This window comes from Pelodiscus sinensis, chromosome 1, assembly GCF_052426305.1.
Source record: "Pelodiscus sinensis isolate ZL-2025 chromosome 1, ASM5242630v1, whole genome shotgun sequence".
Taxonomy (NCBI): Eukaryota; Metazoa; Chordata; order Testudines; family Trionychidae; genus Pelodiscus; species Pelodiscus sinensis.
This window is the reverse complement of record NC_143052.1, coordinates 142,491,672-142,512,942: the sequence shown is the minus strand read 5'-3', so window position 1 is coordinate 142,512,942 and position 21,271 is coordinate 142,491,672. Positions and strand designations below refer to the sequence as shown.

The following is a 21,271-nucleotide window of genomic DNA, read 5'->3' as shown; positions in this document are numbered from 1 at the left end:
CTTCCTTGGTGTTACGACCATGCAGATATGGCTGTACTGTTATGCCCCTTTGCCTTAGATGTTGCTTTCACAAAATACGCATCATTACTGCTTCTAGTCTTTCCTTGTAAGTGAGTCCCGGCAGCCCCTGAGCCATTTCTGGTGCTTGTCTTGGAACTGCCTCAGGCGTGCTGGTGGTTGTTCTTGCAGTGTGATGCTCAGAGCTGAAATGCTCCAAGGGAGCCCGTGCCAGAGCCACAGATGCCATCCCTGTACTGATCCATACATGGTGCCTCTGCATATATCAAACAAGGGCTGGCCTTTTTACTGCCAGTGACACTATACACAGATGTTTAATCTTCTGTCTGCTATTGCTGCTAGGTGTTTGTAGCATCTCTCTCTCTCCTAGGAGTCTCCCTCCACTGAGTATGTTTTGGATTTTTTCCCCAGATAAGTTTAGCTGTGTTTTCCCAAAGTGGATCTTAACCCATTATTTTCTGCCCCCGTCTCAGCTCTCTCTCGGTCTCTTTCTCATTATTTCTCTGCCCTGTCTGGTATTTACTGCTTTTCCCAAGTTATCATCTGAATTGCATTAGCTGTACCATTTACTTTCTCTTCCAGATTAGTCATGAATATTTTACATAAGATTGGACCTGGAGCAGTCCTGCTTGACACCTCCCCAGCCTGTACTTTGCTATCTGCCAGCATGGCTTCTTTGCAGTTCCTAGCCACACATAGCAGCCCTCAGTCCCATTCACTTTGAATTATGACCGAGAATGAGGGCAGGTCATACAGCTGCAGTGATTCCACTGTGAGCATTTTAGTGATGCTGCTACTGTGCTGACAGGGTAGCTTCTCCCATTGGCATAGTTCACGTCCTTGACAGGTGTTGGGAGGAGCCTTCCATTGACATAGCACTGTCTAAACCAGGGGATAGGTCACTGTAATTGCATTGCTCCAGTGTTAGCTTTATAGGATATTTAAGTTTGTAGCATAGACCTGGCCAATGTGAGCCGTTATAGAGAAAGCAATTATACCAACCTAGCCCCCAGGGGAACAGACCTATGAGCAAAAGACAACACTAGTGATTTATGAAGATTAAGTTGCCAGACACACTTGGCTGCCATTTTTTCTGAAACATACAGTAAAGTGTTTCTAGAAAAAGCAGGAGTTGGAACATATTTAGATTTTGGTCCAACAATTTGTGAGAAGTTTGTGTGCTTCACCTCATGAAATACAAGTCCAAAATCAAAGGGCGTTACGACTCCTGCTTTCTCTAGTATGCCGCAGAGGAAAAAAACACCCAAGTTTGTCTGGCAACTTATTCTTCATTAAGCTTCATTGTTGTCTTTTGCTCACAGTTCTGTTACGCTTGGGGTTAGCGGTTAGATTTTGAGGAGAATGTAGCTTCAACTTGTGTCTGAAATGCTGACCTTATGTTAGTGATTTTCCTTTTTCTGCCTAGATTTTTTATTTTCCTTCATCTATTCAGATTTGCAGGTGACTTTGCCTTTTTTTACTGGACAGCTTTAAGATTTATTTTTATAAAAATAGTTTATATTTAAAATCTGTCTTCATTATATTTGTTTTAAAACTTGCTATTGATGTCTAAAGATAGTCAGTAATAACTCTCTCATGTCTTCTCTCTCCGTGCTTATCTCTCTCTAGACATTTCTACTGATTAGTCTTCGCCATGGTAGCCAAAGTCTTCCTTTAGCATCTTCCAGCATAGGCTCTTCAAGCCCTTAGTGTCATGAACTGAGCCTCACAGGACCCCTGTGAGGTCACCATTGGTAAATATTCTTCCCTGTGTGTAGGTGGGGAAGACTGAGGAACAGAGCAGTGACTGCTCTGTTATGGCTGCTCTGTGTGAACGCATGACTTGTATGTGGAAAGGAAGAGGAGGCCCTAGGAGCACTGCCTACCCCTTAGCACGCCGTGGCAGGAGGCATGCTACCACAGTGCTCAGAGTGCATGGGGGGAGGGGATGTCTGGGCTCAGAGCGAAGTGGGGGGATGTGCAGAAGACCTGGCTTCCCATCCACCAGCCATTGTGGAAGTGCAGGCTGTGGGGGACACATGGTACTTGATACTACTTATGGCTCGGAGTATAAGACAGGTCTTTCAGCTGCAGCAAGTACTGCTGTTCAGCTCTCTCCCTCCTTCCATGCTGCTGTGTTACTGACGATACTCCCCTCCCATGACACGGGCTCCATTAGCTCTCTGAGCCACCAGACCAGCAAGAGCCAGAAATCTGGGGCTGGGCTGTCTGTATGTGCTGGAGAGAAAAGGGTTGAGGAAATCATCCAGAATCAGGCTCCACCCCCTCACCTTACTGCAGTGCTCTTGGCTAAGCACTGGCCTGGCAACATCCAGTGACTACAGGCCATTCCGAGCACAGCACACGGAGGATAGTGACTCTAGGGGAGTTGGGGGAGGCACGATGGTGCTAGGGAGAGATACAATCTGCTTGCAATTCCATGTGCTCCAGGGCTTCCTGCCTTGGAAGGGTTCAGGATCGTGGATGAAGGTTTGGCATATAGACCTCGGTTTCAATTTGTAGAGAAAGTTCAAAGCTTTGCTGATGTGGGATGAAGTTTACAGGTTTTGGGGGCAGACTTTGGTTTTAAAGTAAAGCTCCTTGTGTATGTGTTATGGAGCTGAGGCTGGAGGTTCAGGTCCTGGAGTGAAGGTTTGGGATTCGTGTTATGGAGCAAAGGTTTCCAGGTCAAAGGCTGAGGCTTTGTGCAGCAGAGGGCCACTTCCATGCAGGCAGAAAGGTATCCAGAAAAGTACAGGTCTAAGAAAGGAGTATAGAGCTTTAATTGCCCAGAATATTTACTTTGTGTAAAGGGAAGCCCAGGCAATGTCAGAGACCAGCACTAGGGAGAATCCTTGACTGTCCTACAGCCCCTGGATGCTGGCTATGGTGCAGCCTTCAGCCTGAGGCCTACCCAGCTACCCGGAACCTCAAAGAGAGCTTTGCCCATGCCTTGCAGGATTCTCCAGTGCTGGGAGCATTCCAGGCCATGGGCAATAGGCGTCATGGACAAAAGATTCCTATGCCTGATTATTCCCAGCTTCCACAAGGCCTTTTGGGACTGCATCAGCAGAGGTGCACATTGAGGTAGATCTGGAGTCTGAGCTCAAGAACTGAACTAGTCCCCAGGACCAAACAGATGCAAGCATCCTCCCCTTGTTCCATTTGCTGATCTCAGCACTGCCAGAAGATGTCTTCCCTTCTCAACAGGGCATAGAAATGTATTCTTATACTTTTAAGGCCAGAAGGGGCTGTTATGATAATCTGGACTCAAAACATAACACAATATGGAGAATTCACCCAACCTGCTTAGGAAGGCAGGGTGGGGTGGACCCAGTGGTGGCCAAGGGGATAGGGCATTTGCCACATGTTGAAGACTTAGAGCCTGCACCCCCAACCCAGGCTGGTGAAAGTGAATGAGATTCAGGGAGGGAAGGGCAACAGAGCAAGCAGGGCAAGGCTTCAGAGAAAGAGGTAAGGGTATTTGGGTTTGAGGTAGATCTTACATTGATAACTTTTGGATGAGCTAGAACGTACCTTTTAGTAAGACAGCCAGTCTTCATTTAAAAATGCCAAGTGATAGAAAATTCAACAAATCTCTCGGTAAATTGTTCCAGTTGTTAATTACTCTCAGAGTTAAAAATGCATGTCTCCATTTGTTTAGCTTCAGTTTCCAACCCCTGGATCTTGATATGCTTTCTGCTGGTTCAACGCTCTCTTCCCCAGGAAAGAATTCTAGACTGCAGTCACGTCGCTTCTGAGGGTATGTCTACACTTGCAGCCTAATTTGAACTAGGGCTGCAAATGTAGGCATTCCGATTGCAAATCAAGCCCGGGATTTAAATATCCCGTGCTTGATTTGCATCTTCCCGGTCAGTCGCCATTTTTGAAATTTACAAGCCTGAAGTAACTGCCCGCGTCTACACGTGGCAGTGAAACGGGCATTCGAAATAAAGCCCGAGTTCGAACTATCTGTTAAACCTCATTGCAGGAGGAATAACAGGTAGTTCAAACTAGGGCTTTATTTCGAACGCCCATTTCACTGTGACGTGTAGACGCGGGCAGTTACTTCGGGCTTGTACATTTCAAAAAATGGCGACCGGCCGGGAAGATGCAAATCAAGCACAAGATATTTAAATCCCAGGCTTGATTTGCAATTCCGAATGCCTACATTTGCAGCCCTAGTTTGAATTAAGCTGCAAGTGTAGACATACCCTGAGCCTTCTCTTGGATGAACTCAGCGGTTAGCTTCTTATGGCACTTACTGTGAGGCGGGTTTTCCAGACCCCTAATTATTTTTGCAGTACTTTTCTGAGCCCTTTGCAGCATCCTTCTCAAGGTGAATAACAGAACTGGGGCAAGTATACCAGTAATGGGCACACCAGTGCTCTATCCTGGGTTCATAAATCTACTATCAGTTCTATTTTTTTGCCCAGTGGTTTCTGTGTGAGTCTATTCCAGGTGTTCAGGTGCATCTTAGGATACAACATTGGTATAGTTATACCAGCAAACCAGATGCAGGTTATATCAGCAAGATTACGTTTTTCTGCTATAAATACATGTACACCAAGGTTCCTTGTAAGCTGCGTGGCAGCATGGTCCCCCAGCTGTTTAATCAGCCGTACCCAGCCAAGGGCTCAGGACTCTGCACATGCAGCTGCCTGACTGGGTGGGCCTGAGTAAGCAGCTGCAGTGTGTGCTGCTGCGCAGCTTAGAGGGAATCCTGATGTACGCTAGAGCTTTTGCTGCATAGGTATCATAGAAATGTAAGGGTAAAAGAAACCTCAACAGGTCAACTAATCCAGTCCCCTGCACCGAGGCAGGGCCAAATATATTTAGATCACTCCTGACAGGTGTTTGTTCAGCCTGTTCTTAAAACCTCCAGTAATGGGGATTCCATAACCTCCTTTGGAAACCTGATCCAGACCTTAAACAACCCTCATAGTTAGAAGTATCTAATGTAAATCTGCCCTGCTGCAGATTAGGATCACTACTTCTTGTCTTCCCTTCAGTGGCCATGCAGAACAATCAATCACCAGCCTCTTTGTAACAACCCTTAAAACCTTTGGAGCTGATTAGCAGGTTCTCCCTCAGCCTTAGTTTCTATGACTGAACATTCCCAATTTTTCTAACCTTTCCTCATAGATCAGTTTTCTAATGCCTGTATTATTGTTGTGCTGTGGGTTCTCTCTAATTTTTCCACATCTTTCCTAGAGCGTGGTGCCCAGAACTGGACACCGGAGGCCTCCCTAGAGCAGGACAATTACCACCTGTGTCTTAAATACGCCCTAGAATGACCTTATCAACCTAGAATAACCTTGCCACAGGCCTCCTTTTCGCTTTTGCAGATCCAGACTAACACGGCTACCCCTCGGATACTTATCACATTGTTGACTCATATTCCTTGCCTCATATTCCTGCCCCATACCCTTGTGTGCATCACCCCAAGAAACCCTCTCCTTGTATTTCTCAGCTACACACACAGATGGTGGGGCTATCTCTGTCTTGCTCTCATGCACACGGGTCTCTCCCTTTCTCCAGCCAAGGATTTTAGCTACATGTTGCATGAGGCAAAGTGACCTCCAGTGAACATGGAAATCCTGCCCCACATCCTGGTATCTCTGAGCACTACCTTCTGGATGAGCACCGCTGGCTGAGGGACCACATATAATCCACCCTGGGGGAGGAGGGATAGCAGGATGCAGTTTGAGAACCTCATCCTTCTGGAGAGAAAGGGACCACTCAGGCTTGGTTCCGCTCACAGAGTTGTAGTACTGATGGGGCATGATGCACCAGATAGTTATGGGTACTTTAAAAGAAGACAAAACTTTATTTTCCTCTTTCTCTCCCACCTTTAAAATATACCAGTCACTTTAAGAAAAAAGGGCAGCTGCTCTGTTCCTGTCCCCCTCCCCTGGCAGGGGTCAGGAAGGAGACAGGGTCAGTCTGAGCATTGTTGCCTGGCAGCCCTGGAAGGAACAGGTTTGGTGGGTGCGGAACAACCCCTGTGAATTGAGTTGCTGTCATCAGGCTGCCTCCACCTTCTATTTATTTGTATTAATCTTAAAATGATGTTGCTGCTACACCTGGAAAAAATGAACATCAGTTCCAAAAAGAGCATGTGAGAAAGCCCCTGTCCCCGAAAGGGTGGGACAGACCTAGAAGACAGGGATCCTAGTGTAGGGGGACCACTGAGTAGGGCAGGGACCCAGGGAGTACCAGACATCTAAATCAAACCCTTCCTCCCCCAACAAAGCCCTGCTGCCTGAGGAACCATATAGAAACACAGGGCATGCACAGGAGTGCAGTTTGGGATCCTTCCCTCCTGGGGAGACAGGCACTCCGGCTTGGTGGCCCAGCTCACAATGGAGGCCCCCGGCTTCAGAAAGGTTCCTATTTATATATAGAAACCTAATTGCTAGAACTGAGGCCAAGGAGAAATTTCCACTGCAGTATGTTGACAGGTGCCCTGGGATTTTTACCTGCCTCTGGAACACTTGTGGGGGAACCATCTGCTTAAATAAGCTTGGCAAGCCCAACAAAGTTGGTGTCAGTCAGTTGCAGGAAGAAGGAAGATGGCAAGAACTGGGGGTATGTCTACACTGCAGAGTTTGTTTTTTTTCAGAAAAAGGCAGTTTTTCCAAAAAAACTTCAATTACATCCACACCGCAATCACATTCTTCCAAAAGAAAATTGAAAGAATAGCGGGGTTTTTCCGGCATTGGTAAACCTCTTTCTACGAGGAAGAAGCCTTTTTGTGAAAGAGCTCTTTTGGCAAAAGGCATATGGACAGGGAAGAGGAAGTTCTTTTGGAAGAAGAGGAAAAAGCACAAGTGCTTTGGTGGCCACTCCACCCATACTAATCAAAGCTGAAATGTGAGAGAGTGTCCATTCCATGTGGACGCTATCTGTCGAAAAAGCAGATCACTTTTTCGTTGTGCTTTGGCCATGTGGACGCTCTCTTTCGGAAGCAGTTTTTTTGGAAGATGTCTTCTGGAAAATCGTCTTCCAAAAGAAGCCTGCAGTCTAGACATAGCCTGGGAAACATGCTGCCTCTGGCTTTGTGGTAGTCTCCAGGCAGCCAGCTCACAGGGGTGCACTTGGCCAGGCATCAGGACATACCATAAAGTGCCTGGCATCTCTTCTCCTCACAGCCTGATGAGTGGGAATATGTCTGGCAGAGTCCCAAGGGCTGCTACTTGGTTTCTTTGATGAAAAATTGACAGTAGAAAGTTTCACAATGGCTGGGAAATCTGCAGCCTATAGAGCACTGGATGTTGTCATACCGAAAAAACCTGGCAGGGATAGTGATTTAGCCTGGCAGCCTCCTCCCTCAGAGAGTCAGGGGGTCACATGCATGCACTGAGTTGCTGCAGCATCTCTCTGGACCCAGATGAAGATGGCAATGGCTTGGGAGGGGCCCCTCTGTTGGACAGCCCAGACCTGCTGAGACTGAGGACAGAAGGAAAGCGGCAATGCTGGTGGGTGGGGGTCTCCAGACTGGAAATCCTGGGGTGGATTGGGGCTGGTCAGCCAAAGTAGGAGGCTCAGAGATTCCAGCACTGGAATAGCAAAGGCTGCTGCAAGTTACAATTGAGCTGTATTAGCAGAGCTGTGTGGCAGGTAACCAGTCCTGGAATAGCAGGAGCTAACAGTGGGGCGACCTGTGCTAGCAGAGGGGAAAGGGCTGGGCGAGAGAGGCTTCCCTCTGCCATTTCTCTCCCACCAGGCTCCTCTCAGCCCCTATCCCTGGGAGTTCTTATATTTTAAGACTATAACTTAATAGAGATTGCTGACAGTGGTTCAGAGACAAACGTGAATAGCTGAGTGATAGGCACATACAATCTTACTCCTCATTCACACAAGCCTGCGACTTCTGACCACCCCACTCCAGCCTCGGCCATTCTGCGTAAAGACTTCAGTGAGCCAACTGGAAAACAAGGAGCCTTTCCTCCCATCCAATTCTTTGTTAAAGTCCTGAGTATATTAAAGCGCTGTGACATGGATCAGGCCCCTTCCCTCCCTCCCAGCCATGCTTGTGGGGACAGGAAGAAACCTTCCTCTTCATAGCAGTGCGAGGGGGAATCCAGCACTAGCCCCAGAGTTTCTGTATGTGTGTTCTTGGCACACGGGATGAGAGCGGGACGTCTGGGGGCTGCAGGGGCATGGGATGGTGGGCTTCTGAGAAGGAAAACTGCTTCTAGGATGTGTGTGTGGGTGGCATGGGTTTGTGTGTGGGGTGTCTGGCGCCCACCCTTAGGGACTGCAGGGAGGAGTGTTGTGTTGTGTTAATGAATGAACCACTGTACATAAAACTATTAATACCTCAAGGGTGCGGGGGGGGGGGGGGGGCTCCAGGTTGGCTCAGCCCCCAGTTGCCTGGCTTACAGCTGTGTCTGAATGGATTATACATGAGGGTCTTGTTCTCTGTATATTTTCCCCAGTCAGGACTCTGAGGTCAGGACTGGGGGGTTTGCTGCAGGACTGTGTGTATGTGTGAATGTGTGGGGGGGGGGGGAGGGGAGAGGGGAAAAAGAGAGACAATCCTGCTGTGTTGCAGGGTGTTCGGGGAATAGAGAAGGGGAAGGGCTGTGGCCCTCTCTGCTCCCCACCACCCTCTCATAATGACACAACTGTTCAGAGCATCTGCCCCTGCAGCCAGTGGTGTCCATGCCTCATTTTTGTTCTTGCTCCTCCTATCCCCATCACATGCTCACCATGAAAGCTGGGAGAGGACAGAGAAGGGGCCTAAATCCCAGCGGCCTCAATGCCACCTGGGGGAGTCCCTCCCCCCTTCTCATGCCCCCTTCCCCCACCGTCTGTCCCCAGTAGCACAACTCTCCAGGCAGGCATGGCAGCAGATGGCAGGGCAGTCCCATGCCCCTCTCTCAACTGAGTCACTGCAGATCCCAAAGTGCTGGTGAGATGCAGTCCCCAGGCCTCTCCTAGAGGAGCATGTGTAGCAGGGCTGGGGTGCTGAAGGGAGAGGGGTGGGACATCCCTCCTCCCACCAGTTATAGGGGCACGTCCTCTTCATCCTCCTCCTCCACGTCCGTGGAGCGCAGGCTCAGGTCCTTGAGGATGTCTGAGATGTTCTCAGCAGCAGGGCCAGAGAGCTCCATCTCCTCCAGCTCAGCATCAGCCGCTGAGACAGAGCGCTGCCCCTTCCCCTCCTCAGGGCCGGGTGGGGGCTGTGGGGAAGGGGGGATGGAGGGCAAGGGGCTCCCCATCCCTAAGTCTGCAGCTCCTCTCACAGGTACCACACAGCTGTCCTGCCAGTTCCACACCTGGGAAACCTGGCCGCTCTGTTCATTGCTCAGCGAGGTCCGGTTGGTGTCCCGGAAGCTGGCGAGAGGCGGGCGGAGGCGGACACCAGAGCGTGTGGAGCCCTCAATTGCCTTCTGGAGCTATCAGAAGCGGGGAAGGTCAGAGAAGAGAGGGAATTAAAGGACAGTTGATAACCCGCAGGAGAACAGTCCAGCTACTCTCCACAACGAGGGGGCAGGAGACTAGCCCCTGGAAAGAGCAGTGTTTGCATTGCCATCGTGCCTTGCCTCCCACAGCACTTGGCAAACCCCATGTGAGCTCAGTGTAGCCATTTCTGGAAGGGGGACTGGCTAAATGAATCTGGAATGGGCCACACAGCCCAGAGCCCGACTCTCATGAACAGGATCTTTAATATCCAGGTACAACAGACAAGGCCTTGGTTTGTTGAGGCCCCTTCTGGAAGACTGACATCCAGAAACACAATGTGTCCCCTGGGCCGGGAAACGGGCTAAGCCAGCACGGCCAGGATTTGAAACTAGGAGGCTGGGAAAGGTAGAGACTGCCGAACTAATGCTTCCACCCCTCAGCTGGTCCCTGCCTACAGTAGGATAACCTGACAATACACAGAATGCCCTGGGCTGACCAGGACTGCGGGGCGGAGTCTGCATGGGACCTTGACTGTTTTTACCTCCTCCAAAGCCAGAACTCCCTTCAGCTTCCCCTTACTGGTCACATAGGCATGGCTGAGGCCCAGCAAGGAGAACAAGGTGTGTGTCTGTGGGAGAAAACATAAGAGAACCTTCATTACCAGGTACATAGGGCTTGATGTCCTCACAGGCTGGGAATGAGTCTTGGTGCTCAGCCTAGGGCTGAGATTCCCACTGGGCTCAGAAGCTAAAAGGGAGGAATCCCATCTCAAATTCCTTGAGGGTTGGAGCCACCCTGACCCTGGTAAAATGAGTGGGAAATCAAATCTGACAGCGGTAAACCTCTTTCTACGAGGAAGAAACCGCGTTCTGAAAGAACTCTTTCAGAAAAAGGCATGTGTGGATGGGGAAGAGGGTTTTTTTTCCAGACAGATGCGGCCTCCTGGAAAAAGCTTGGGTGCCCTAGTGGCCACTCTGTCCATAGTAATTATGAGAGAGAGTGTACGATCAATGTGGATACTATCGTTCGAAAAAGCAGATTGCTTTTTCGATATGCTTGGCCAGTGTGGACGCTCTCTTTCAGAAGAAGTTTTTTGGGAAGATCTCTTCCAGAAAAGCTTCTTCTGAAAGAAGCCTGCAGTCTAGACGTAGCCTCAGGGACCAATGCGCAGTGGGGTAGGTCTGGCTATGCTTTGGGGCAGGGAGTGGGGATCCCAGCAGTGACACAGTCAATGACAGACCCTGCACAACCAGTGATAAATGCATGTAGATCCTTTTGCACTCTGAGGCAGGGAGTGTGAATCCCAGTGCCTGTGCTGGGATGGAGGTTCCTGGTTCCAAAGGGGCCGGAGTGTGAATCCCACTCCCACTGCTACATGTGGTTCTTGCAGTGCTCAGACTGGCCTGTGTGTGAAACCCAGTATCACTGCTGCTTTTACAAACACCTGAGGTGTGGGCAGGACTTTGCTAGGATTATGGGGCCCTAGACAGTATTATTAAATGGGTGCCCAAACAAGAAACCCCCCCATCGCTGACACACACTGAGCTTCATATGCAGCAGATGCTGTGGCAGCCTGGGCTCACAGCCCAACAGGGAGGAATGAGGCAGCAAAGGATACGGAGCCACAGAGACCCCTGGGCCCTCTTCCTCACACAGGAGGTGTTACACCCACACATTCACCTCTATGAATACAGCTCCTGGCTAAGGAGATTGCAGCACACTGTGTGTGGGGGAGCCGATCCCTCTTACCTGCTGTCTTGGGGGGTGCCCCAGATTTCTGGGTGCCCTATGCAGCTACATATGCAGCGTCTGCCTAAGGAGAGCCCTGGGTGTGGGTGCTGCTGCGCGCCATGCCTGCGAGTGGGAATCCCAGTGGTAATGTGTGTGTATCGAGGCAGGCTGCAGAGGGAGTTCCAAAACTAAGGCAATGGCTGGTGTGGCTCTCCGAAGCTCTTTTATCAGACTAATGCAGTGTCTCCGCTCCTGTTCCAGGAGACAGAAGTCAGACTCTGTGGATGGAAGCTCATTGAGCTACTCAGACAGCGATAGAGAGCAAGCGAGATTAAAATACAAAGCCAGGCGAGTAGGAGGCAAGACCGATAGGGAGAGAGATGGGCAGAGGGAGAGGAGATGAAACGGGGGGGGGGAGGGGATAGCCCAGAGACAGACAAGTTGGAAAAGGATGGACTGGCTGGGAGGGAGGTCACACCCACCTTGTGCAGGGAAGTCCTCTCCACTAGCTGGAAAGGGGAGGGGTCTATGCGGCAGCTGTCGAAGCACACCTCCTTGCTCAGCTCCTCCTGCTCCCAAGCATCTATCTGACACAGGGAAGATGGGATCACACTCACAGGCCCCACACTGCTCCTGCCCCGTATGCCAATCTGCCCCAGTCTCCTGCAGCTCTTTCTTCCTCCTCCCAACACCCAACTGCCACCCCCAAAATTTCACTCCTCTGAGGTTCCTCATCCCCCCAACATGAGCTGGGGCCTCCCTTGGAGATCCTGGCTATGCTGTAGCCACATGAGATGCCACTGAATGAGGTGCCCCCAGCAGGGAGACAGACGGTTAGAAAAGTAGCCAGGAAGGTGAGGGCTTCCCCAGTCCTGTTTGGAGAGGATACGTGTTCCCTGTCCCTCATAGATAAGAGTTGGATGAGCTCTCGCTCCCTGGTCGTTTCAGGATAGGCTGCCCCATTTCCATGGGATGTGGGGATTATTTCTCTCAGAACGACCTCTCCTTGTAGCATTTGAGGAATTAAACTCCATCCCGGCCGCTGAAACTTCCCAGGGAGGAGACAGCTTCCAGGAGTGAGAGGAGAGCTCTGTTTCCACAGATGAGGGAGTGTGGAGAAGGAACCAGCCAGCTAGCCAGCCACCTCGCCTCATCCAGACTTACCTCCTCTGGCTTCATTGTGTCGATAACTTCAGCAGACTCCTGGAGACAACAGAGCACAGCCACAGTCAGTGAAAGGCTTCACAGCAGAACCCAGCAGTGCAAGGCCCCTTATTCCTACTCTCAGCTGTATCACCCACTTGCAAGCAACTAACCCTTCCCCAATCATCCCTATGCTCAGAAAGTCCCCATTATACTCAGGGTTCCCATCTTCCTGATCACCCAAGCCCCCACTGTGCATGCTCCAGATACTCAGGGTCCTACCCTCCCCTGGGTGTCATTGTCACGAAGGGTGAATCTGGGATGCTTCTGGCCTGCACACTGGTGAAGGTCCTAGGGTAGTGTGGGGCTTTGCTTACTGTGCTCTTGATGCCTTTTGGACAGCCCCCATGGTCTATATACTTTCTCAGATCTGAGCAGTTCACTATGAAGCCTGCCTCAGTACCTGCAGCTTGTGATCTGCTTCCTTCCCCAGACCAAGTGAAGAGCTCTGTGTAGCTTGAAAGTTTGTACCTTCCACCATGGGCAGCCAGTGAAGGCCCAGCTGGGGAAGGCGAGCCGAAGTCCCACCCCTTCTGCCAGAAGCCACACCCCTTCCTCTCCAGACCATGCTCCCTTCAACAACCTTCAGCCCCCCAGCCAAGTCCTGCTCGACCCCAGCTAAGGGCTGGGGCTGCTGTGCGGGGGGGCCCCAGCCTTCCATGGCTGCCAGGGAGTCCCGTGGCACAGACTCAGCCTCTCCTGGGTGGCTGGGCATTGTAGGCAGTTTTGGTTCAATAAAAGATATTACCTCATTTCCCTGGTCTCATGCAGTACTGGCAGCACAGACAGCACGTAGCCAGCAGGCTCCTCATTTCTCCATGCATGCCATGGCCTCTGGGGAAATTGCTAATCCTTCACCAGGAGCCCGGCCTCATTCATGCATCTCCCTGTCTGACAGCACTGCCCTTGCCGTGTGGCCAACACCCTCAGAGGGGCCAGCTTCCCTTCCTGTTCCCCCCCCCCTTGCTGTGCAGCTGGGCTCTCTGCCTCTAACCTGAGCAGCACTCTCCGTCTCTGGTGGCCAGTTGTAATGGCACAAAAGCTGCTGGATCAGCTGCCTCAAGCTCCAGAAATTCCTGACTGCAGGAAGAGAATGAAAAAAAGGGGAGAAAAAATGAGGACAAGTGTGAGACTAAGCACAAGGCACCAGGCCTATCCCCTCACCTGAAAACCCAATGTTAGTATGAAAGGGCCTGGCCAGTAAGAACACACCGTTCCATTGCTGAGGGGTGAGAGTTGGGACAGGCAGCAATGAATCCCCCTAATACATGTAATATCCCCTAGTGCGGCAGGGGAACTAGCCTCCAGAGCGAGCCTTGGCGGGTGGCTATCCAGAGAGATTCCAGGAAGGGGCCGAAGCAGGGGGCTGTGAAAATGCTGAGGGGGTGATGACAGGAAAGCAGCGGGTGAGGAGTATGACTCACTCTGGCAGCATTTTGGTTAAAGGAGAGGGGAGACCGATGGGTGCAGCAGAGGCAGGAATGTGATTGGGCAGCGGGGACAGAAAGGGCAGGATGGGGTCTGGAGGTGCTGTCATAGACAAAGCAGCAAATTAGTTTGTCACCAGTCTGAATGTGAGGGGTGCAGGAAAGAGAGAAGTCAAGGGCCTGGGGCTGGGAGTGGAAAGCACCATTATGGGCCCTGCTGGGAAGGGGAGGAGGGGAGTGCTGATATTGCTATGCAAAGTTAAAGCTGGTGGTGGAACAGCCAGAAATTAATGAGCAGGGGAGCTGACAGCCATGCTGGGCAAGGGGTGTGTGTGGGGGGGAAGGTTTGGGGTATGTGTGTATGTGGGGGGAGGGCCTTCGTGTTCCTGGAAGGGGCAGGGGCTCAGGCAGAAGGGGTGAGGCTATGGCAGCCAGTCTGAAGCGTGCCAAATTGCCCCTCCTTCCCCAGACCCTAAAGCCACCCTGAGCACACTCTGAAGTGCTCCAGTTGCAATTTAAAGGGCCCAGGGCTCTGGCCATTGCCACTGACATAGTAGCACCAGGCCCACCAATGCGGGGGATGGGGACAAAGAGGGCAATTGCACAGGGGCTCAGTGGACTGGTCCTTTTAAATAGCGCTGTTGTAGCAAGGTGGCAGCAGTTGTGGGGAGCCCCGGAGCTCAGATCGTTGGAGCAGCAGAGTGAAAGGGGGGCCCAGGGCTCCCTGCTGCTTTAAGTCCCGCTGAGGTCAGATCACCAGAACGGTGGCAGTGCAGGGAGAGTGGTGGGGGGAGCAGGAGCTCCCTGCTGTTTTGACTCCCCACCTGTGTCCGTGGAGCATCAGGGGAGTGGGGCAAAGTGAGCGGAGCAGGGTGAGCCAGGCTGGGAACGAAAGGGAGGCTCCAGGCTGGGAAGACAAGGCTGGGGGTAGAGCCAGGCACTGGACTGCAGGGAGCAAGGGCTGCGAAGGGGCAGAGGAACTGGGCGGGGAAGGCAGAAGAGTGGAGTGGTGCAGGCCGGAGTAGGCAGGGATGGCTGGGAGAAAGTAGCTGGGGTAGTGGGGCACAGAACTGCTGGGGGAGGGAAGGCAGAGATAGAAAGGAGAGTGGGGGGGGGCACCTCCAGGCATGTGGGAGATGGAGCCGCGACTGTTCAGAGTCCTCTGATTGAGGTGCAGTGCTCGGGGTTTCTCGGGGTGGGGCGGGGCAGGATGGGGAGGGGGTTTATGGCTCTCTCAGAGGGAGAAGGATCGGGGGCCCATTGGTGTGTTGTCCTGGGGCCCAGAATTCCTGTTGTCTGCTTTGCCCCGTCAGCAGGCCTGACATTGAGAGAGGGGAAAGCCCTGTTAGGGCGCATCTGTTCCATCCTCTCCCCCTCCTCTGTGCTGCAGGGCTTTGCCTAGCCTTGTTTAAATGGCTCAAGCAATTGCCCTGCCCTTTTCTGATGACTATTCCTCTGATACCTTTTCCACTTGGTAAGTAGGGTGACTGGCGGGAATACTGCTCTGCAACCACACTGGGCATATAGGGACCCCAATGTGCTCAATGCTACATCCCCAGCAGGCTGCAGCAAAAAAGTGCCCTCCCTTGCCAGCCAGCCCCACTGGCCAGGCTGAGGTGGGGAGTGAGGCTACGGCCCTCTTCCCCTCTTCCCTTTTGGGGGGCTACCAGGGGTGAAAGCAAGTACTGGAGCTTACCAGCATGCAGTCTGGGGAAGCTGGGCCTAGGAAAGGGGGGGGGAGCTCTGGGCCCCCAGAAGGGGTGGGGCTGGGGAAACAGACGTCTCCCAGGCAGCTCTTCATGGCTGCTGCTGCTGCAGAGCCAGGAGGCCTGGGGTTCCAGCAGTGATTTGAAGGATTTGGGGCTCCCGCCAGGACTCTGGATACTGTTGCTTTGGTAGCCGCAGTTGGGAGCCCCTGTCCCTTTTAAATCACTGAGCCCTGGGGCAGCTGCCCCCTGCTGCTCCCCTAACAGTGGCTCTGCCAGTGTTGCTGGATTTCGCCAGCAGGGCTGCCAACAAGAGAGAGCAAAAGGGGCAGCAACGTGTGCAGGCCAGTACAAGTGGCCACTTCTTGCCAGCCCATACTGGCCCATTTTCACCCCGGTGGCTACAAGAACAAGCCAGGAGCCTTTCCTCTTTCTCTCCCTCAGGGCTGGCCTCCCCTGGGCTCTCTCTGTGCAATTCAGGAGGCCAAGTAAAAACTGCAACATGGACCAGCAAAAGTCCCTGGGATCACGGGAGAGACACGACTAGAGTCAGGCGAGCTCAGCTCATATGGTTCCAAAGGAAGACAATAGGTAACAGTACATCCACCCCTTGGACCACGCTGGCTCAGTAAAGCTGTGTGCACGAGTGGAGTGGGCAGGAGGCTATTCAGCCTCAGGAGGCGGCACAGAGTGGTAGTCTAAGCTACCAAGGATGAAAATGGAGGGTGAGGTTTCAGGACAAGAGTCTTCATGGGCAGGACAATGGGGTGGTGGCAACTTCACTGTAGGGTCTCTAGAACTGGTCAGAAGAGATGTTAGTGGGAAAGCCACTGTGACAAGTCCTACAAAGTGAAGGGGGCATTTGCTGAGCCTGATCTGCCCATGTTATCATGAGTCTATGCAAGCCTACAGAGGAAGCCATGTACTACTTTTAAAAATAAAATAGTTCCACTATTATATTATGGCATATTATGACATAATAATAACAGTTGTGCATAATATGTAACATTCCTACTGATATTACAGGACACACTATAAAACAATAAGAATAATATAAAATGAAAAAATAAAATCTGAATATTTTAAAATGAAACAAAATCATATTTTGAAAAAAAATCTGTAGTAAATTTTCTCAAAAGCAACATAATTTGGTGAAAAAAATCAGCTTTGGTAACAGTGTTTTCCAGTGACAAACTGTTTCAGTGAAATAATTCTAACCAGTATAGCCTCAGCCCCTCACACTCACACAAGAAACAGGCAGTGTTGCTTTCCCAGGGCTGCCTGGGATGTGGCAGGCTGGGGCACTCTGGTGGTCATCATACCTGGGGTTTCCTGGGGCCCTGGAGTTTCTGGCACTGGCTTATGAGGAGCCACTGGACCATTGGGTTCTTCAGGGTGGCTGGGAGCAGCAGAGGGGTGCTGAGGTGACTACCAAGAGAAAAGAAATAAAACAAGAATCACCCCGACTGACTCCTTTCCTTCCCTCTCCCAGTTTCTCTCTGCTTCTCAGGGCTTGTGTGCACCCCTAGGGTTCCTGGGCTGCTGTAGTGTGTAGGAAAGACATGCCTATGCTGACAGGAGATGCTCTTTCATCAGTGTGGGTATTACAGTAATTATAGGAGAATCCCTCCTGGGCTTTTAGCGCTTTCTACACTGGGCGTTCAGCCACTGTAACTGCATCACCGCTTGGTGTGTGAATTTTCTAGATGCCTAAGTGACTGAGTTATACTAACATAAGTTCTCAGTGTGGACCAGAGCGCTCTCTCTTTCCCCTCTCCCCTTACCTCTGCCTTCTCCTCTTCATCCTCATCCTCGTCCACAAAAGCAAAAGATTCGCGCTTCCAGCTGGGCACTTTGCTGTGCCCATCATAGGGTGCCTCAGCCAGCTTCTGCTGCATCTCCTTGATGATGTGCAGGCGCCGCTCCTGACCAATATACCTCTGGAGAAGAGCCTGCAGCTCCGACCGCTCCACAGAGCCCAGCAAGATCATGGTCTCTGTAGGAGAACGTAACATGGGGAGCCAGTCGAAGGATTTGTATGAGAACAAAATTGCTGCTGAGACTCATCTCTGCCTGATGACAGGCCAGTGTTCTTAAATGTAACACCCATCCCTGCAACCACTCCACATATGCACACACCTTTACTGATCCTGTCAGTCTTCTTCCATCTGCTGCCCTCTCCTACACACTCTCCAGTGCCCCACCCTGCCAAGCTGCCCTCACAAACCCCACAACAAATGCCTATTCCATTTCCAGCTGCCAAACGCTCCTTCCAATCCTCTCATCTTAAAAATGCTCAGGCCTGAGCTTTTTCCTCCCAGACAACTGGAGGCATTATAGTCAGCTGTCTCTTTCATGACAGGGAATCCCTGTGCATCTACACAAGGCAGCACAGGCACTGATTATTAGTCTGCGAGCTCCGGAGCCAGAGAAAACAGGGGCAGTCTGTTCAGCAGCCTCAGCAAATAATTTCCTGGGTAGCATTACAACGATATCCTGTCTCTCTAGCACAATGGACAGCTGACATCCACTCCAACCAAAGCAGGAAAGTAATCATGTTCTTCATCTAAAGATCTCAAAGCACTTTATCCATGTGGATAAGGAGCATGATCACTCCCATTTTCCCTATAGAGAAACTGAGGCACGGGGAGGAGGGCTTTTTGGACAGGTCTCAGAGGGGTAGCTGTGTTAGTCTGTAACTTAAAAAAAAAATGAGTCGTCCTGTGACACCGAAGGGTGTGTCTAGACAGCAGTGCTATTTCAAGATACTTACGATAGCATTTTCTGCGTCTTGACGGCACGTCCGTCATTTCAAAATAGCTTTCGAAATAATGGGCACACTAGATCAATGTCCCAATAAACCTCATTCCATGAGGATTAAGGGACATTTTGGAATAGCGATTTATTTCAAAATTTGTCACGGTGTAGACAATGTCAAATTACGAAATAAGCTATTTAGAAATTAACTTGAAATAAGCTATGCAATTTGTGTAGCTCAAAAGTATATATATATGAACATAAGAAAGTCCATACTGGGTCAGACCAAAGGTCCCTCTAGCCCAGTGTCCTGTTTGCCAACAGTGGCAATGCCAGGTGCCCAAGAGGGAGTGAACACAACACGTAATCATTATGTGATCCCTCTCCTGTCATCCATTTCCAGACAAACATAAGCTAAGGACACCATTCCTACCCATCCTGGCTAATATCCATTGATGGACCTAACCTCCATGAATTTATCTAGCACTTTTTTGAACCTTGTTGAAGTCCCAGTCTTCACAACATCCTCTGGCAAGGAGTTCCGCAGGTTGACTATGCGCTGTGTGAAAAAAAAACTTCCCTTTGTTTGTTTTAAACCTTCTACCTATTAATTTCATTTCATGACTTTTATTTCCTATATTATAGGAACAAGTAAATAACTTTTCCTTATTCACTTTTTCTATACTAGTCATGATTTTGTAGACCTCTGTCATACTCCCCCCTTCTCTCCTCTTTTCTAAGCTGAGTCCAAGTCTTTTTAATCTCTCTTCATATGGTACCCTAATCATTTTTGTTGCCCTTTTCTGAACGGGGCTGCCGACAAAGTGCTTTGATGTCGACAGGGGGAACGTTCAGACTAGCGCGCGAGCCGACAAACAGCTGATCAGCTGTTTGTTGGCTCAGCGCAGCAGCCATGTAAATGTAAATGAAGCCGCGATCATTTAAATCACGGCTTCATTTGCCTTTGCTGATCTGTCTAATCTAAATGCCTCTGCCGACAGAGGCATGTAGTCTAGACACAGCCTTTCAGTCAAGCAGGCTTCAAAAACAGTCAGATTTCCCATACTGCTTACCTGGTGAATCCACCAGAGGCAAGGTCTTGACAGTGGTGCTCTGAAGCAGAGTCTGCAGGTCCTTATATGTACAAGTGGAGGAAATGAATTTCACATCACAGACCATGATATCCTCAACAAAGATATTGTATTTGCTGGAGGAACAAAGAAAATAAAGAGAGGGTTGATCACTCAAATATGTCTAAGGGTACGTCTAAACTACATGCCTCTGTCGGCAGAGGCATGTAGATTTGTTTGTTCAGCAAAGGCAAATGAAGCCGCGATTTAAATGATCGCGGCTTCATTTACATTTACATTTACATGGCTGCCGCGCTGAGCCGACAAACAGCTGATCAGCTGTTTGTCGGCTCGCGCGCTAGTCTGGACATTCCCCCTGTCGACATCAAAGCCTTTTGTCGGCAGCCCCGGTAAACCTCATTCCACGAGGAATAACGGGGCTGCCGACAAAGGGCTTTGATGTCGACAGGGGGAACGTCCAGACTAGCGCGCGAGCTGACAATCAGCTGATCAGCTGTTTGTCGGCTCAGCGTGGCAGCCATGTAAATGTAAATGAAGCCGCGATCATTTAAATCGCGGCTTCATTTGCCTTTGCTGATCTGTCTAATCTACATGCCTCTGCCGACAGAGGCATGTAGTCTAGACACAGCCTAAGAGAAAACCCGCTCACAGAGGAAAGTGTGCTTTATACAGCCCGATACATACTTGCATGCAGGAGTATGAGACCACACACAAACCTTTGGGCTTCCAAAAAGCAAGGTTCTGCTCCCTCCCCACATGGATGAGCATCTCCTTCTCCCCTGCCCTCCTGCTGTTTCTCAGCCTCCTCTCACTCTATTTATGTGTCTGCTACCTTCAGCTCTCACTCTTGCTCCATTTCTTTGTGGCCTGTCTATCCTCTTTGGTTTCCCATTGTCAGATCCTTTCCCTCTGTGTTTCCCTTCCTCTCCCCAATCCCCACTGGTGGTACCACACCTTATGTAATTCCAGCCCAGGTCAGGCAGGTAAGGCAGCTTCTTCACCTGGATGATACTGTCATAGAGACTGGGCTGCAAACTCTGGGCCACCATGTTGGCAAGGATGACAGCAACCATCATGGGCAGGATGTGGGAGATCTGACCCGTTAGCTCGAAGCAGATCACTGCTGTGGAGACGGTGTGGCTCACTGCTCCCGTCAGGGCTGCTGCACCTTTTCCAGTTGTGAGGGAAGAGGAAAGACCGTGTCATGTGGACCAGGGGATTCATGGAGGCAGGGTCAGAACAAAGAAAGATGTGGAGACTCACCAATGACGGCATATCCTCCAGGTAAGATTTTGTAAACAATGCCATCAAAGAGGATCCCATCAGGGAAGAGGGATGCCATGATTTCACCAACAAGACGGCCGAATGCAGCCCCTGAAAAGCATCACAAAGTGACTGGTTAATTCCCACACACCCAAAATGGCCATGCTCTTCAAGGCATGTGTTACCTCTGCTGAGAAAAGCTGTATGGGAATTTACTAGTGCTTAGGTGTTAAAACAAAAATAACATTATGACAGAGTTAAGATAGAGATTTTGTATCAGTAGTAAAAAGATAAAACCACTCCAGAGTGGATGAATTTATCCCAAAACAAAAATCAAACCCAGGAAATTGGGAATTATGTTTACACTTAAAATAAATCCAAAAGTGTGCAAATCTGAAAATGCACAATAAAGGTACTCAAATAATTCTAGCTCTGCCCTATAGTGACACCATGCAACGACCATACAATTATGATTACTGTGTGTCTATGGTATCTGACTGGATAAAACTGGGCGTAGGGAGCGGTCGTGTCATATTTTGGATGGCATCCAAACAGTGCAAAGTTAAGGGTTCTTTGGGGGTCCAAAGTGTGCATGACCTTAATATGTTTGGATATTTTTAAAGTGCAAGTTTAACTGAATTTTCTGGCATTGTAATGCTTG

At 50.4% G+C, this 21,271-nt stretch overlaps 1 protein-coding gene across 3 annotated transcripts in view; it reads right to left on the bottom strand.

The window, feature by feature from the left end:
- Positions 1-4,176: 4,176 nt before the first annotated feature.
- The window catches only part of CLCN1 (chloride voltage-gated channel 1), a 115,386-nt gene continuing 98,291 nt past the window's right edge, over positions 4,177-21,271 (bottom strand). The window contains exons 12-21 of one of the 3 annotated variants that reach the window (XM_075903398.2): positions 20,611-20,721; positions 20,302-20,515; positions 19,330-19,463; positions 17,284-17,495; positions 16,822-16,927; positions 13,361-13,446; positions 12,328-12,366; positions 11,646-11,750; positions 9,974-10,060; positions 4,177-9,425 (exon numbers count right to left, since the gene is read on the bottom strand). In XM_075903398.2, the coding sequence (XP_075759513.2) occupies positions 9,033-9,425; positions 9,974-10,060; positions 11,646-11,750; positions 12,328-12,366; positions 13,361-13,446; positions 16,822-16,927; positions 17,284-17,495; positions 19,330-19,463; positions 20,302-20,515; positions 20,611-20,721 (1,487 nt within the window). In that variant the 3' untranslated portion in view covers positions 4,177-9,032. The remainder of the gene's footprint in view (positions 9,426-9,973; positions 10,061-11,645; positions 11,751-12,327; positions 12,367-13,360; positions 13,447-16,821; positions 16,928-17,283; positions 17,496-19,329; positions 19,464-20,301; positions 20,516-20,610; positions 20,722-21,271) is intronic. The other 2 variants (XM_075903385.2, XM_075903377.2) reach the window with 2 other exon arrangements.